Here is a 16,506-nt window from a genome sequence, read left to right on the forward strand (position 1 = left end):
CCATTGGCGCTGTTACCGAAAAAATTTTGCTTACATGACGCCAAAATGCATACGATTTCAAAAAATCTTGCAAGCAAAGCAACCCCTCCAGTGCACATAACTCGTCGAAGTAGCCAAAATTTGTTGGACAACAGCAAAACATCTCAAGTGTTTGCATACTCCAAGTATGCAAACAAGAAATCATGACGAACTCTAAAAGAGCCTTCGCAGAGTCAATCTGAATAGAACTACTTGGCCAGTCTCATCTGCTGCAGTCACGAACACAGTATGGATATGCGCTTGGATATTATGGCCTCAAATACTACAGACCTGATGTGAGCCAGATAAGTCTATTACAACAACCTGCAGACAGGAACAAAAATCCTTAGCATGACTTATGCATGCGTGTGGACGCTCTGGCTTATAATTTCGATGAATTTCCTGTTTGTTTAGAAGCACAATTAGCATTGAAGAATGGTAAGTTCAGTACATTTTGTATTTGAAGGCGCTGAAAAAAAGCGGTTGGAGGAGTAGATTCTTCAGACAGCGTGTATTTGACAGGAACTATGGCACTAGTTTCCAAAGACGCCCAGTGTTTCAGCTCTTTATAGTTAGGAAACAAACGTTAGGCGAAGCATTGAGGTGACATTGGCTTTGAAATGTACCAGAGATATCTGCCTGAATCTTGAGGAGAAATTCAGTCGGTTGTCTGCGCTATCAGTTATACAAAAAAAAAAAACGCCAGTTCTCCCGTTCAAACTCCATAGATCGCATTGGTTAAGGACGCTTGCTAGGAGCTTTCCCAAATTCATGATAGCGATTTGAGAGCCATTACCAAGAGGTAAATTATTTCTTTTTCCCTCGGCATAATGATGAGACCTTCTACTTCCCTGATAATTTGTCTATGAAAGCGTTGTGCCGTGGAAAACAGCGGTTACTTCAGTTCTGGAAAAGATATATCTGTCAATGGTTTAAGCGGAATGTTTTCGTTAAGACGCGTTATGCATCGTGTTCGGTGCTTTGCACCCGCCCCACACGTAACCTTTAAAACGAAAACAATTTCCACTGAAACAACCGCTTTCACAAAGCCCCGCCCCATCCCATACATACTACGTCGCTTGTCTTTTACAGCGGCATCTGTTTGTACCGCGACTGTCTAGGGCTAGGTCGTGGTGGTGCAGGTCGGCGTTGTGCTCCGCAGAGAGGAGGATAGGGGAGAGTGGAATGTGGGACGGGGTGTTGGCCTCGTCAGGAGGCAAGCTTTGTCTCCCTCCTTTTGCCTCTCCCCTGGAGCATATTGTAAATATGGCCGAATAAACATTTCATTTCATTTCATTTCAAATGGCTTAGAGAGTGAAGCCTGTTCGGCGCGGCGTCTAGGCGAGAATGTATGGCTACGATGTATGCGTGTTGCACGCTTGAAAGTGTGGTTCTGTGCATGCATACGAGTGTGCTGCGAGAGCAGCTTCGGTGCAGATTCGGCGACGGCTTAGAGCCGGTGAGACCGGTAAGAATCCCCATAGATATTTTAAATTTATTTGCAGCGCAAAACGTGGTTAAAGAGTTTTGGGCATTGGCCCAGTGAAATATGCTGTTGCAGTTTTTAAAAGCTTTGCTTTTTTTTTTTTCGTAAGAATAGCGCAAGTGCATACTGGCAGTATGTGCACCGTCCGTCTACCATCATGTCTTATTGAAGACGGCAACAAGGTGCCTGGACAGAAGATGCATCATTGCGTATTTCATTGATGATTGCGTTCTGTACCGAGAAATAACAAGCCCAAACGATTGCTGTCTCCTTCAATCTGACCTTAACAGTATCTATAACTGATGTGATAAATGGTTAATGACTTTAAATACTAACAAATGTAAGGCAATGAGAATCTCGCGCCTTTCTAATACCCCTGATTGTTACGGATACTTTATTAGCAGCGCTAAATTGGAGCAAGTATCCTCATACAAATATCTTGGAGTTCACATAACCAATAACTTCTCCTGGAACATGCATATCGATTTCATTATTGCCATTGCTAACCGTACTCTTGGCTATTCACGCCGCAACTTCGTTCAAGCGCCTTTACATCTTAAACAGATAATGTATCCATCTCTAGTAAGGCCTAAACTTGAATACGCGTCGGTAATATAGGATCCAGCTCAACATACGTTAATTGACCTGACTGAATCTATGCAAAACCATTCCGCTCGTTTCATTACCTCCAACTACCATCGTACAGCTAGTGTAGCCTTAATTAAATGCAATCTTCTGCTCCCAAATTTATCCCTACGCAGGAAACTTTCTCGTCTGTCCCTGTTCCATAAAATTTTCTTTTTTTGCCCGTCACTGAAAAGCGAGCTTCCTTTTCAGCCTTCCTATGTATCATCTCGCATTGATCACCGGTTTAAGGTCGCCATTCCGTGTTGCCGCACCAATGTTCTTTTCAACTCATTTTTACTCTAAACTTGCACAGAATGCAACCGCCTTCCCCCCCCTCCATTGTCTCAATTGAGTATCCACCATCTTTCAAATCAGCACTTATTGACTGTGTTTTGTAATTGCACCATTGTGATTGTTAACAAATCTGCACGTTGTACTTTTGTATGTGTTTTTTTCTTCTGCATTGTAACCCCAACCCCCCTCTGTAACGTCCTCGGGCCCTGAGGGTTTTGAAATAAATAAATCAGCCTAAAAACCACGTGTGCTGTCGAGTACGATGTCAGGGTACATTAAAGAACCCCAGTTTGTCTAAATTAACTCGGAGCTCTCCACTACAGCTGTCACCCATAACTTACGAGCAGCTGCAAGGCGTTAAACCCCATATTCCATATATCAGTACTAATGGCAATGCCAAATTAATTAGTTATATTAATATCAAGTTTATTAGCCATGAGCTCTGTCAGTGAAAGAACTTTTTCTGTAGTTTCCAAAAGAAAAATAGTCAAGAAGACAGGAGACCGCAGTAGCATGGAGAACTTGGGAGAGAAGCTAAAGTTTATTAATCTCGTCCAGTGGTTGCGCGTGATGTTAGGAAACGGACTGCATGTACTGATCCCTCAGCTTTCGGCGTAAGTATTTTCCTGACTCCGACTTTGGTAGTTCCTCCATGAATTGTATGCCACCATGGAGGTGCTTGTGGGGCGCTGAACTCTCTGAAAAAAAAAAAAAAAAACACCGAGAAAGGTATAAACCCGATATTGAAAAACAAGTTACCTCCGATGCGTGCACAGCGGCACCCATTTACTTCGGGCGGCAGAATGCTTACGAAGTCTGTTATATTTTTTTCCCCTTGCAGTAGTAATGAGCTTCAAAGATATTCCCCATCCACTTCTGCTCCAAGTAGCACTTGAGTTTAGACAAGGTGAACGTCCAAAGTACCGGACCACAACAACAAAGCATATGAGTGACTTCTGGCGGCCACACTTCTCCGTGAAATTCTCCCAAGGGAAGGCAGCCTCAAAGAAACAAGGAGGAAGCATTCATAAATGCAATATGCCGTTATTTAGTGCTCCCGGGCGTGGCACGTAACACTGCGATCACGACCTCCGAAATCAGACAGCGCTCTGCGCGGCGACTTCGCACGCTGCCGAGAAACCTGAAGCGGTAACGTATTTCCTTGGGTCTTGACCTTGTGGTATTAGGCTGGCGCGTACCGGCTACCAGCTGGCTGAGCTGCTGCGCCACCTCCTGCGGTGGTAGCCCTTGCGCCTCGGCGGCGAGCACGACGAAGGCCCGGGGTGCCTCGCCCATCTGCCGGTGCGGGACACCCGCCACGGCCGCCTGGCGCACCATCGGGTGCCGCATGAGCAGCTCCTCCAGCTCGGCGGGTGCCACCTGCTGGTCCATGCACTTGATCAGGTCCTTGACGCGGTCCACGATGTACAGCTGGCCCCGCGCGTCGTAGTGGCCCACGTCGCCTGCACCACACGGGGGAGCTCTTCGAGCGCGCGCACTGGCCTGCCACAAAAGCCCGCGAACGACGGGGCTTCCGCGCCATGTATTCGCCAGTCACTGCACCCTTGAGCAACGTTGCTCATAAACTTTTGTCCCAGTTTTTGCAGCGCTGGAACCCTCGCTTCGCTACTATGCGCTCGTCGAGTGCTCCGCTTCTTGCGGCGTTGTCTATCTACGAGGGGTCTTGAACGAGTTCTGCCTCCTAGGTTGTAACTTTCACTTTGACAGCTGTTATGGCACGTTTCCCCGTCCTGCGGCATTGTCGTAACACTTCACGCTGATTGGTCAGCATACAGTGACGCCATGCATTACGTCACCCCAACGCGTCACGCTGAGTGGTCCCAACACAGTGACGTCACAGTGACAGCATAGTGATGTCACGTGCACCATACCAGAAAACAAGACGAATAACAACGACTAAGCAGTCTTACATTCCCCACCGCAAGCAACTGTCCTCTGAATCTCGTGTTAAACAGTGGTATCCGTCCGGTGTTTTTTTTTTTTTTTTTTTCATTAAGTGCTAGGGCAACTGCACTACTTTTTGAGAATTCCGCGCTATTGAAGAGTTTAAATCTATATAGGCTGTAGGTAAAGCATGCCAAGTGTTTTTGCGCTATCATTTAAAATAGTGACGTAATCGAGAGATTAAATTTTAGGCTTTTTCTCATAGCACCGGAGAAGTGCAGAGAAGCTCAGTGTAGCGTCACAGAAGGTAAGATTTCAAACTCCTGCTGCCGTCAACCACACTGGGCCATGCCTAGTTGGATGCCACCAAACAGCGCTCGGAGGCCTTTGACTTCGGTCGTATTTTTTTATTCAGGAATTTTAATTTCTTTCAAGTCTGTAAACTATCTACCGGCATGAATATGATAAGAACTGATCGAAGTTATATTCGCAGAACAGCAAATCATATCCCAGACCAAGCGCTCTATACGGCTAAATTAATAACAAGGTATCAAGATCCCTCGTTTTAAAAATAAGCAACTGGCTCCAAACACGAATATCTGCAATTACGAGTGGAATATCACATCTCCACTGAAAGCATAGAGAGAAAGAAGCTGCCGATGCGCGAATTTGCTAGGAAGCGTGGACGAAATTGTTGCCTCGCATACGAGCGCACCTCCCTTTTTGGTGTCACAGATGCTAAATAAACTTTTTCTCTCATACATATGTGCCTTCAATAGCGAAAATTATCAAGTAAGTTACGGACGTCGTCCTGTGTTGAGAAATACCTCACTCGTACCAAAGGAATCTTCCATGTAAGCGCCTTGTCCCTTTCCGTTGTTGTGCTTCCGGATTTTTTCCCAGGAAACGCCTTCCCATTAATGAACATCACTTTAAGGAAAGAGCTAGTCTAATCGCTTGGTGATGATACACTTTGGCCGGCTCTGTGAATACAAGGACGTAAGATCAAATGTCGGCACAACAAACGCCACTTGTCGAGATTTCGTTCCGTCCGTCGACCTATAGGTGTCTGCGTCTTTTTAACGCTTGTTTGTCTCCTAGAGTTCTGAATGATCGAGCTGAGTAAGCCTGAACAGGAACGTCTGCAGACGCAAAATATAGCAGAGGCCAGCTAACTGTCGCCAGGATGAGAAATTTTTACTATTTTTTAGTAGTTATAAAAGGCAAGAGAGGGAGGCGTGTTAGCACGCGCAAAAACGTCTTGAAACCCGCCAAAACGAAATGCCAGACCCTCTGCTATACACTGGAAATGTTGAGAGAGGGCAGCTTCGTGGTTCGAAGTGGAGAAAAATTTCTACTGGGCTTCTGGCATAGCTTGCCACCATCACGGAACGCTTCTGTGGCCACCGACAATTCGAGTGGCTCAGCAACGTGTCGCAGCTGAGGTGTTTCCTCGTCACCCACCTGTCCGGTACCAGCCGTCCGCGTCGATGGCGTTCTCGGTGGCCTCCGGTTTGTTCAGGTATCCTAGCATAAGCTGTGGTCCGCGCACCAGTATCTCGCCGTCTTTTTCAGCAGCCAGTGGTTTCCCAGTTTCCAGATCTAAAACCTGCATCATGCGTGACACGGACAACGATTTCGAGAAGTGCCTAGGCCATTTCGCGTGCCACTGAAACAGCCACCGATCGGCAATCGGCAAATGTTACAGCAACACCTGTAGTCGTCCACTTTTGAAAAACAATGTCCATTTCTACGCAGCCATTTCGTCGGCACAACTAAGTACGTTTCCGTATTACCGTGTTGCATGGAAAATGCGCTTCGGCCTTCTCAAAACACGCGTTTTTGACCCGACGGCATCGGATTTCTTTGAAAACTGCGGCGTTCACAAGCAAGAAAGGAAAAAAATGAAAGCAAACGGGTCATTAGCAAATGGGTCCTTTAAACGCCTCATCGCCTCTTTTTCACTGAACAAGAAAGCGGACAGCGCTGGTGCTTGCTGCCATAGCAGGGCGATATATCAAGCGGCTTGAGGAGGCGCCACTGATGTCAGCGAAGGTGTTTCGCAAATTTCACTTTTTTTTTTAGAGTGATAGTCTTTATCAGCGAGGAAATCCGATGGACGCATGTGCGTGCGCGGAACAACATCTGAGACATGAGAAAGGGAAAGACCTGAAGAGGGAAAACTAAGAGAACTGCCATAGAGGAAAGGTGACGTATACTTGTCTCGCTCTTGGTGCAAACTTCAATCGCGTCGGGGTAGAAAAATGAAAAAGAAAAATGTTTGAGCCAAACGAAAGGAGCAATTACAGACACACTTCTCGAGGTACACCTGAACTGCGCCGTGAGGGAAGCGATGAAGGATGGAGTGAAATATGGAAAAGAGCAAGAGGCGCCACAGTGGAGGGCTGTCGAATACTTTCGGCCATCTTGCGCTTTGTATAACGCGCACTGGTATTGCACAGCCCACGGAAGCCTTTTGCACTTCGCATTCATCGAAACGCGACCACAGTGGGCCCGTCGACAAGATTTATCCCGCGTACTCTGTCTCAGCAGCCAAGGAAGGACTGAAGCAGAAAAGTGAAAAAAAAAGGGAAGAAAGATACGCCGTATAGTGGAGGGTCGCTGCTAATAATCTTGCCTCCCTGGGGTCCTTTATTCTGCACTGACTTCGCGAACCAGACGGGCCTCTTTTGCATTTTACCTCCAGCGTCGTGAGTTAGTCCGGTGTCTTTATGGTCAGCGCGCGAACGACGTAGCAGATGGAAGGTCGAATTTCATCCGCGTCCTTGTCCGCAGCGGTTGACTGCCGTAGAAGACGCTGCCGTGGTGGTAGCGACCAATCGCACCGTGATAGATTGGATATTTGGAAACGACCTACATATGTAGTGTAGACTGCCGAAATTTAACAGCACAGTTCAATTATTATGTAACTCTTAAGTAGAGTAATAAATTTTGCATAGTGCCGGAGTGTGTGTTTCAGCAGTATGACAGTATATGTATATGTGTGTAGCGGAGCATGCACTGCCTAAGTCCCTATACCTTTGCAGGATACAGAAAGGAACCAGGATTTTTCTTTTTTTCGTTCTCTACGACTGGGCTGCCAGGCTGCTAGTCACTGCATTATGCTGGCTTGATTTACCACGTACCTTTGAAAGGATGCTAGCATTTAATGCGTCACACTTTTTCCTGTCGTTCTAAAATAAACAGTCATGCTGAGTAATTTTGTTATCCTAGTGACTTAGTCACTGTATCACTTAATCCCGCTGGTGACGAGGGCGCACTCGCAGATTATGTCTTTACAATCTTCTGTGGACTTCATGCAAGGCGCTCATGCCAGCTTTCCTGGATGTCACCAACTGACTTCGTGTGTCGGCAGCCAACAGCGAGCACCGCGTAACTGAATGGCAGTATTTTCTGTGGTAATTGAGAGACGACCAAAGTCTCCCTTTAAATGGCGACCGAAAATGTTCATACTGATGGCTTACTCGCCGTGCGTGCTGCAGAATCTGGCTTATGAAATGCTTCTTGCGCTCGCACCGAAGAGTTTTGACGGCCATAGGAAATCCATGGGGTGTACCAAACATTCCAAATTCCCGCGGGATTTTTGATGCTCAGCGCCATGCAGCACGTGATGACAGCCGTACAAACAAGAATCGTTTGCCCAGATTTTCTGGGCTTGCTTTCTCCTTTTCTTCACCCATTATAGCCACGGTAACTGCAACTATACAACAATAAAGATACTAAAATGTAGTCTCATCTGCATTAGAGAACTAAGGACAGAGAAATGTTGTTTTTATCTCAATGCACCAAAGATTCTTACCCTCAATACTTTTTTTTTTTTCATGTAGGACACACTTCTTATGGTTTTTGAGTTCATTATATAGCTTATAAAACAACAAACGTTGCTGGCTCAGTACTGAATGGGGAGACGAAAATACAAAATATTCTGTGTAGGAACTTTTAACTAACGAGAACAGGTTGAAAGGCATGTCGAACGAAAACCGAAGCATTTATAACACTGACAGAAACTGCCTGACTGTATAGTACGTAGGTTGCATGTTACTTTCTTGACTCAATAAGTGATTAAGCGTCCTCACTTCGTTTCTGTCGTGCCTACATTCTGCCTCAGAACTTTTCGGCAGCGAAGTGGAAGCTACAGCCGGCGCTGGTGAAGTAGGAGCGGAATTCTGAAATCGTTTCACGAGTTACAACAGAACGTGATTGACCGCGGCTCCTTGGTATTAGGCTGTCACGATTTCTTGAGTCAGGGGGGAGAAAGAGCCATGAATCGCTCTTACCTGCGGGATGGTTTGACAAAGGTCCCTAATTCGCTTACACCAGCTGCAACTTCGAGTATGTATAAACAAAATAATTGATTTGATTCTGTGCACCTTACCAAAAATCGTCTGGGTTCCTTGTTACATATACTGTGTTCCTTAAAGTGTCTGTGCCTTGTCTCGCATGTGATGTGCATTTTCAAAATTTTCTGTTCTCGGGAAGTTCATCAATATGGTGTACATCTCCCTATAATGCTCAGAACATGAAAATTTGGAATTGAAGTTCTGAACTGACAGCGCACAAATAGTTTGATACTGCGACACGCTTTGGCACTACACCGCGCGCGAGGATTTGATATTCTTTTGCGCACTCGAAATAAATAAAAGGTATCAGTGCGTGCTACCCGCCGTGGTTGGTCAGTGGTTAGGGCGCTCTGCTACTGATCCGGAGTACCCGGATTCGAACCCGACCACCTCTTTCTTTCTTTCTTTCTTATTTCACTACCACCTTTACCCCTTCCCTTACGGCGCGGTTCAGGTGTCCACCGAGTTATGTGGGACTGTTACTGCACCGTTTTCTTTCCTCAAAACCAATCTTCAATTTTTCAGTGCGTGATACGCAGGACATCACAGGGATGAAGCGAATTATTTTTACTTGTAACTAAGGTTGAAAGCTTTCAAAATTGCATGCAGTCAATCAACACTGATTGATTGGTTGACTGATTTATTCATTCGTTCATGGGTTTGGCGATTGATTGATTGATTGATTGATTGATTGATTGATTGATTGATTGATTGATTGATTGATTGATTGATTGATTGATTGATTGATTGATTGATTGATTGATTGATTGATTGATTGATTGATTGATTGATTGATTGATTGATTGATTGATTGATTGATTGATTGATTGAACATACGTACCTTCACTTCTGTGAGCGGCATTGGGTAGCCGACAGTGTCCGAGGTGACCTGATGCGACGGCGTTATGCTGACCATCCCGCTCATCTCGGTCATGCCATACACTGCGTGGATAACACCGATAAATGATCAAAAGGGGCGAGGCACTCTCACAGGTTATTGTAGATCATATGTTTTTTTCTTTTTGTGTGATGCGTTCCTCCTCTGCGACATAAAAGAATGCTGAGCACATCTGCAATACGACGCGCGACATTTGTTCTCCAGTTGAGACACAGCTAAGCGCACCTGTGTTGCGTGTTTTGGTGCGCGGATTTTGGTGTTGGCTATTGCTGTGGCTCGTGAACTGCGAGGCCAAGCGAGCAGAAAGGAAGAGCCCTGAGACGCACATCGATGTCAAGATTCAGATGGTAAGCCTGCGACGTGCGGGCGCTGCTAAAGGACTACCACTCCCCATCCAGGGTGCCGCGGATGCGTTGAGTCAAGAGCAGCTGCAGTGGTGTCATGGCAGCTTCTCCGCTAGTTATCCCAAGATGAAAGACTCTGTCTCTCTCTCTGCTTTACAGCGAAGAGCTCATTATCCCCCCTCACGTCAAGGTAAGTGATCATCGAACATCTCAGGCGCAGCCAACGACTGCTATGCCACTAGTGGTAGCCTGTCAACCAAACTTGTCAAGCTTATCATGACCAGGCTTATCATGACCAAGCTTATCATGACCAATTCCTCTGTTCGGCTCTGCGGTGCAGAGGAGCAGGAGCCGCCTTTGGACGATCAGTGCTTTGGTTCGATCGAATGATTTCCACTAGGCTGGATGGCGCATCGGACGCCCGAAGGTGAAGCCACCGGAAGTAAGCGACCTCGACCCGGAAGTCAGCCTTCGGCAGTGCACGAAATGGGACATCAGCATGGTTTTTCAGTTTCAGTTGGCGTTTCTCACTTGGAATTTTGTCTTTTTGTCGTTCTTGTCTTTTTCCACGACAGTGCCTATCTGTTGCGCTGTCAAGTGCATGACGAGACCAGCTAAGTCTCCTGGAAAGACGTTTAAAAAAGACAGGTCCTTTTCATCTCAATGGGACAATGCGAGCAGACGACAGAATGTCGCCACACAACACGTATACAGAGCCTCCTGTCCTCAGCTCTGTGTCGTGCTGTGCGCTATTGTCACCAACGCTGCGCTTAATTGTGATGCGCATTCCCACGCTCTAAGCTCAAGTTATACCACCAATAGGGGATAAATTATTTAAGAAGGAATAGGTGGAAACCTTCCCCAGGCAGCCGAATTTGCAGTGATCACTTTACTTAGTTATGTTTGGATCGAATAGGAGCGAGAGCGCGGCTATATTACCTGATGGGTGCCGACGGTGTTCAGTTGGTTCACATTAGTGCCTCCAAAAGGTATGTGTTAAAAATGAATACGCTGGCGTATTTCAACCGTTTACTTCGACAACAATATTCCAACAACTCTCACACACCAGGAACAGCGCTCCTTCCAATCATATGCGATAACAATCACATGAGCAAACACGGGGCTCATCACATCGCAATCGCGGCTGCCGGCACCGCAACGCGGTCGAGTCATGCGCAGCGGTAACATAAACACTAGTCGCATCCGTGGGTAGATGCACGAATACAGGAACCTTGGCTATACTAATCAGTATTCTCTCCTGGAAGCGTTGCCCGCGTTTGCCTCGCAACGCTTCTGCGTAATATAATGCAACACACCTGCCTAAACAAGATCAGAGCCGGCCATACGTCAGCCGGTCTGGAGGCCTCCGAATGCGGGTGTTACGCCGTGGCTTGGGCGATGCAGCTGTTACCGCTGACAGAGCACTCTGATCACTTAGCATATCACTGGAATGCGGCAACTCAATTACATCATCATGCAGCTCAGAAGATTCGCCATGCTTCAAAAAGAACATAGCAGGTGTTCGTCATGCACAAAACGAGTTTGTTTGCCTACATGCACGAGGTATGAATTGCACGACATCAAACTTGGCCAACCCTCCCGGGGCGCCATTTGAAACGTTCACGACGTACAGTGCGCACAAATACACATGGCCAACCCACAGAAAACACTTTGGGGTTGCTCCTGTGCATTTTTTTCAGTGAACAGTTGGCAGCGCTCCCCGTATTGCATCAAGTAATGTAATATGCTTTAATGGGCTTTTATTCGTGATGCTTGGTGCAGTTGACTTCTAACAGCGCTTGCCCTCTGTTCTTCTTTCTCGTCAACCATTTCTCTAGGGCTGTGCACATCCCAAAAGGCACGCGCTGCAGCATTCGTTCTTCTCGTCAGCCGTTTCACTCGCGCTGCACATCACTAAATATGCTGATGACTAGCCCAAACATTATTTTGCCTTCTTTTTTTGCAGGTATAGCTGTACGAGGCTGTGCTATGGAGTTAGGTAAGAAGCGCATCTGGTATAGGTAAATGATGTCCTATAGCATGTCCTCAGTTCTACTCCATTGTGCTTCGCATTCCTTCCGCTGGTTTTGTCCCTTGTGATCATGAACCAACTCGCCCAACTCTCCAAACTTTTTAAACACAAAAGGTGCCATGTGCTGGTGTCACGATAGCATACACAAGCTCTCCGCATTAGTGGACAGGAAATAAATTGCGGAGGGCACTTAAGACTACTTACATGCTTTGAATGGGAAAGCATTTTTATATTTAATTTTCTTTCTAAATTACTTTTAATTTTTTAAATTATTTTACCTCCTTTCTAATGACAAGCCTACTCATTAGCATACAGTCTTAAGGCAACGCATACACTAGGTTCACCTTTGTTCGCCAAGAAGCAGCGTGGTCTTGTGGCCTATGGGTTGCGTGCTCGCCTCGCAATCTGGAGGTCCTTGGGTTCAATTCCTCGCACTATCGGAAGAAATTTTGATACCGCGGTGACGTCATCTAGGATTTGACCACTGCTGCTGGTCAACGCCGACGCCGGGTCTCGTTGTCAATGAACCATACAATGCTTTCGCATTAAAAGCAAACGCACACCCAATCCCATATCATGCCCATCTTCGGCCGAAATCAATAGCAAGACCAGTGAGGTGGGGCTCGACAACCGCACCGTGGAAGAGAGTCTCGAGGTTGAATATGCGCTGCAGGTCCCGGATGACCACGTCGGGTGTGACGCTGCCGCCAATGCCCAGCGTGCGCACGCTGGACACGTTGGTGCGCTCCACCAGCGGCGACTGCGTCACGATCACCGCGAACGTCGGCAGCAGCGGCAGGAAGGTGGCCTGCGCACACACGCCGCCCGTCTTCAGCGCCATCTGCCTGCTGCCCTTTCCGAATCTCGTCGGCAGAAACAAAAATGGCTGCGTTTGCTTTCTTTAGTGCGGCCAAATGTGCGGAACACAGTTACACGCGAAACCGCCGGAAAGCCGATGTGCTGACTTCTGTTAAAACTCAACGCAACATATTCTGCGTTAAATCATTGCGCTCAGCTCTCGTCTGGTTGATTGAACGTAGCAGAGCAGAAGAGAATCTGTTGAAATGATGTTAAGACCAAGAGGCTGCGGACACAAAAAGCACAGCGTTCTGGCCAGTCTGTCGCGTGTCTTTCGGTTTGCGTTCACCTCCTGCCGAACCTAATCACAACAAATGAACAGAAAAGTGAAGGTGTACGCGCAATACGCATCAGACTGCTTTAGAAGCTGAAAAAAAAAGCCTTCTAACGACGTGAGATTCTGCATGCTATTACATTTTTTATTGCTCCATGTTTAGCTAGTTTCAGAGGTCATGCTTTGTTGCTGTTTCCTTGTGTGGTGCGAGAAAATCGCAGGGCCATATACAGTCTCCACCGTATTTGACTTCAAGAAGACCAAAAATCGTAGTGCAAATGATACCGCTTATCACGCCACCTTATACTCCACTCTATACTAGTGTGATGAAAGTGGATGGCCAACGTCGTCATTCGCATGGGAATTACTCTGCTGGAATTACTCTGCAGTCCGTCGCTCTGTAAGGTGCTCCTTGTCACGCATTCCTTTAAAGTCTACCTCAGTTGCGGCTTATTCTCTTCTTCTCTAATCGCATCAAGATTCTAAAATACCAAAATAATTGCTACTCAATTCAGAAAATAGGCAAACCTGACAGTAACGAGCAGCAACGAAAACCGGAGAACGGGAATTGCTCCAACGCTCACCTGGTACCTCTGGATGGACGTAAGCAGCAGCTCGATGCGGAATCCCGGCAGGAGAAGCACAGTGGCGCCTTCGGACAGCGATATCAGCGTGAAAAACACTCCCGACAGGTGCGTGCACGGCATCCACTGAGCGATCACGTCTGTGTAGTGCATGATCTGCTCGCCGTCGGGCCTGCGTCACCAGCGTTGACATGTTATTCCAGGTCAGTCGAGGCCTCTTTGCCTCTGAACGCGAATAATTCAAGTCTGCGACGCAAGGTTGACCCCGCTCTATCTCAGTAAAGGACCAAGCATTGGAGGCGCACCACGAAAGGCGGATATTCCATCCAGCGAGAAACCACCCGCTTCACAAACTATTGCGTATTCTTCTAGTTCTGTAGCCGTAGGCAAGCTGCCATGAGGGTCAGTTGCTCTGAAAACGACCCAGAAACTACCGCTTCGAGTAGAGGCCTCAGTAAGTTCCAGCTGCGCTAGCACAGTGCTAGTTACAGTCCAGAACAGTATCGGGAAAATTAAAGAACCATGTGCACGTGCTTTACAGTAACTGAGTGCGAATCAACCTCTCGGACTGTAACACGTAGAATGCCTCTCACCAAGTGACGAGAAACTATAGGTTGTCTCAGAACCCCCATCAGTACTGATAAGGAATGCAGACCTCCCATGGTAGGATGTAGGGACTGCAAGATTCCGAAGCAGGCAACCATTTTTTATTCGCATTGTTTGTGGTGGTCGGAACATTTCTTCTCCATCGTTTCGCAAAATTTCGCCGTGATTTTTACTAAGAATCGTTAACACGTTTTCTAAAACTGGAGACGGAGAAAAATAAAAGGCCAAGCACTGGAAGAAAAAGGGAAACCCATGCCCTCACACCGCAAGTCAGTCCAGAGCTTGGCCACTCAGCTCCAAGGCAACGCAACAACAGCGAGCACAATTGCAGAGCGTGGGGATCGCTTTTTTCAGGTCTGTGTCATAAATTGAGCAAACAAGGACGTTAAAAAATGATTTCCCCTTTGTACAAAATGATGTGTAAAACAAGCTGCCAGCCACTTTCTCTCTCTCTTCCTCTTTATTTCTCTCTCCACCTGTGCTTGAATCACGAGAGACCCGCCTTTGATAGAGCCAGATTTTAAGCACCGGACACAGCCCAAAACGCACCTCTGCCCAGTTAGCTTGTGAACAGTGAAAACCGCGAAAACGGGAAAATCTAAAAGACAACCCTCGCGCTTATACCGATGTCTAGGATTTGCTGCGCGAAGTACGCACTGTTTGCGTGCTAGCCGAAGAACATGGCTGACTGCGGCCGCCGTTGCCGCCTGTCTGCTTCTTGCGACGGCGGTGGCGCTCACCCGCTCTGCCTAATCTGGCTGACGAAGTTGAAGTGCGAGGAGACGACGCCCTTGGGCAGCCCCGTGGTGCCGCTCGAGTAGAGCACGGTGATCGGCGTGTCCCGGGGGTCGGTGCGCGGGGGCCGCTCGTCCAGTGCGCCGGCGGCGCGGCCTTCCTCCAGGAGTTCCTCCAGCGTGGTGTAGTCGCTGCTCTCGTCGAAAAGGAACACGTCCTGCTCGCGAAACGAGGCCGCATGCGCATAACTTGAGATGTCGCCCCTTGCGGCATACAGTCGCTATCAATATGAAGAGGTGATCACTCTGAAGCAAACTTGCTCTCAGTGCTCTTCCGTAGTTCATATACACAAGGAAAGCGAACAAAATACCCAAGTACAGCTGGCTATTTCGTCTCTGTATACCTTCAACGCCAGTTATTTCACAGAATGAGGATCGCGATACCAGAAAAACAAAAACATTTGTTTTGACCGGCCTACATGGAAGCGATCAGCTTCATATTGTAATTTAAAGGTGCCAACCCCGCCCCCCCCCCCACACACACACACACACATAAGACAAAAAGGCGGGTTTTTGGCGCCTTTAAATTACAGTGATCAATTACTAACTAACCTCAACAAAAAGTTCTCTTAAGGCTTCGCATTGACGCTGTCTCTATACCAGCGGTATTAAACGCCTCACGTACTTTTCTCGTCTTGCAGCAAGAGGAGCGCCGGATGGAGGGAGGAGGGACGTACCTTCTCCAGATGTAACGAGGTACATCTGCGAGCCGCACTGGCCTAAAAACGGCCCATCTGCGTCAAGCTCGAACTTATGTGTGTGGCTACATCTTAATGCCGTCGGCATGCGTACACGTGCACAGAAATTGTTCGTCTTGTTGATTAGAACGCGGTAATTAGCCGCACACTAGGTAGCTGGGGTTGCAGAAAGGTGAAACATCAGCAAAACATTCTCGTTATATAAAACAGCTAATTGAAATTAGACAAGAACAAAAGAACAAAAGTTGGACGATGCTTAAAGGACCATGAAATAATGTTGATGGTTGTATTCTAGTGCCACAGATCTGTAGAGGGGGGGGGGGTCATATAATTTACAAATAATTTTAAAAAAATTGCTTCTCACAGAAGCTGGCAACTGATTAGGGCTACACCTCACCGCGAGTTCTTAGCCGCCTCTGCCCCGATGACGCTAGCAGGCAATTTGGGCGAGCCTTCTCATTGGGTGTGCCCAGGTGTCGTGTGCGGGATGGGACTAGATGGGGCACGGAGGGATGCACTCTCAGCCTGTTTTATTTTATTTTTTTTTCTCCTGGAGTGTCGACATGAGTGAGCTGAAGGGCTGAGGCGGAACATCATTTTTAATCACCGATATCTTCGGTATTAATAAAGCAAGCTTAAAAATGTTTGCGCTGTGGAGACGAGTGATAAAATGTCGATCACTCGTGCTCTTTTCCTAACCTCAGCAAATACCCATTTCATGATTCCT

The 16,506-nt window shown here is 47.2% G+C and overlaps 1 protein-coding gene across 1 annotated transcript in view; it reads right to left on the minus strand.

Moving 5' to 3' along the window:
• Positions 1-2,998: 2,998 nt before the first annotated feature.
• The window catches only part of LOC149352288 (luciferin 4-monooxygenase-like), a 31,100-nt gene continuing 17,592 nt past the window's right edge, over positions 2,999-16,506 (minus strand). Inside the window, exons 4-10 of the mRNA XM_089577136.1 lie at positions 15,028-15,239; positions 13,682-13,853; positions 12,602-12,773; positions 9,533-9,633; positions 5,795-5,939; positions 3,625-3,888; positions 2,999-3,123 (exon numbers count right to left, since the gene is read on the minus strand). Of these exons, the coding sequence (XP_089433262.1) occupies positions 2,999-3,123; positions 3,625-3,888; positions 5,795-5,939; positions 9,533-9,633; positions 12,602-12,773; positions 13,682-13,853; positions 15,028-15,239 (1,191 nt within the window). The remainder of the gene's footprint in view (positions 3,124-3,624; positions 3,889-5,794; positions 5,940-9,532; positions 9,634-12,601; positions 12,774-13,681; positions 13,854-15,027; positions 15,240-16,506) is intronic.

This window comes from Amblyomma mixtum, chromosome 3 (assembly GCF_055824585.1).
Source record: "Amblyomma mixtum isolate Tamu chromosome 3, ASM5582458v1, whole genome shotgun sequence".
In the NCBI taxonomy this organism is placed as follows: domain Eukaryota; kingdom Metazoa; phylum Arthropoda; class Arachnida; order Ixodida; family Ixodidae; genus Amblyomma; species Amblyomma mixtum.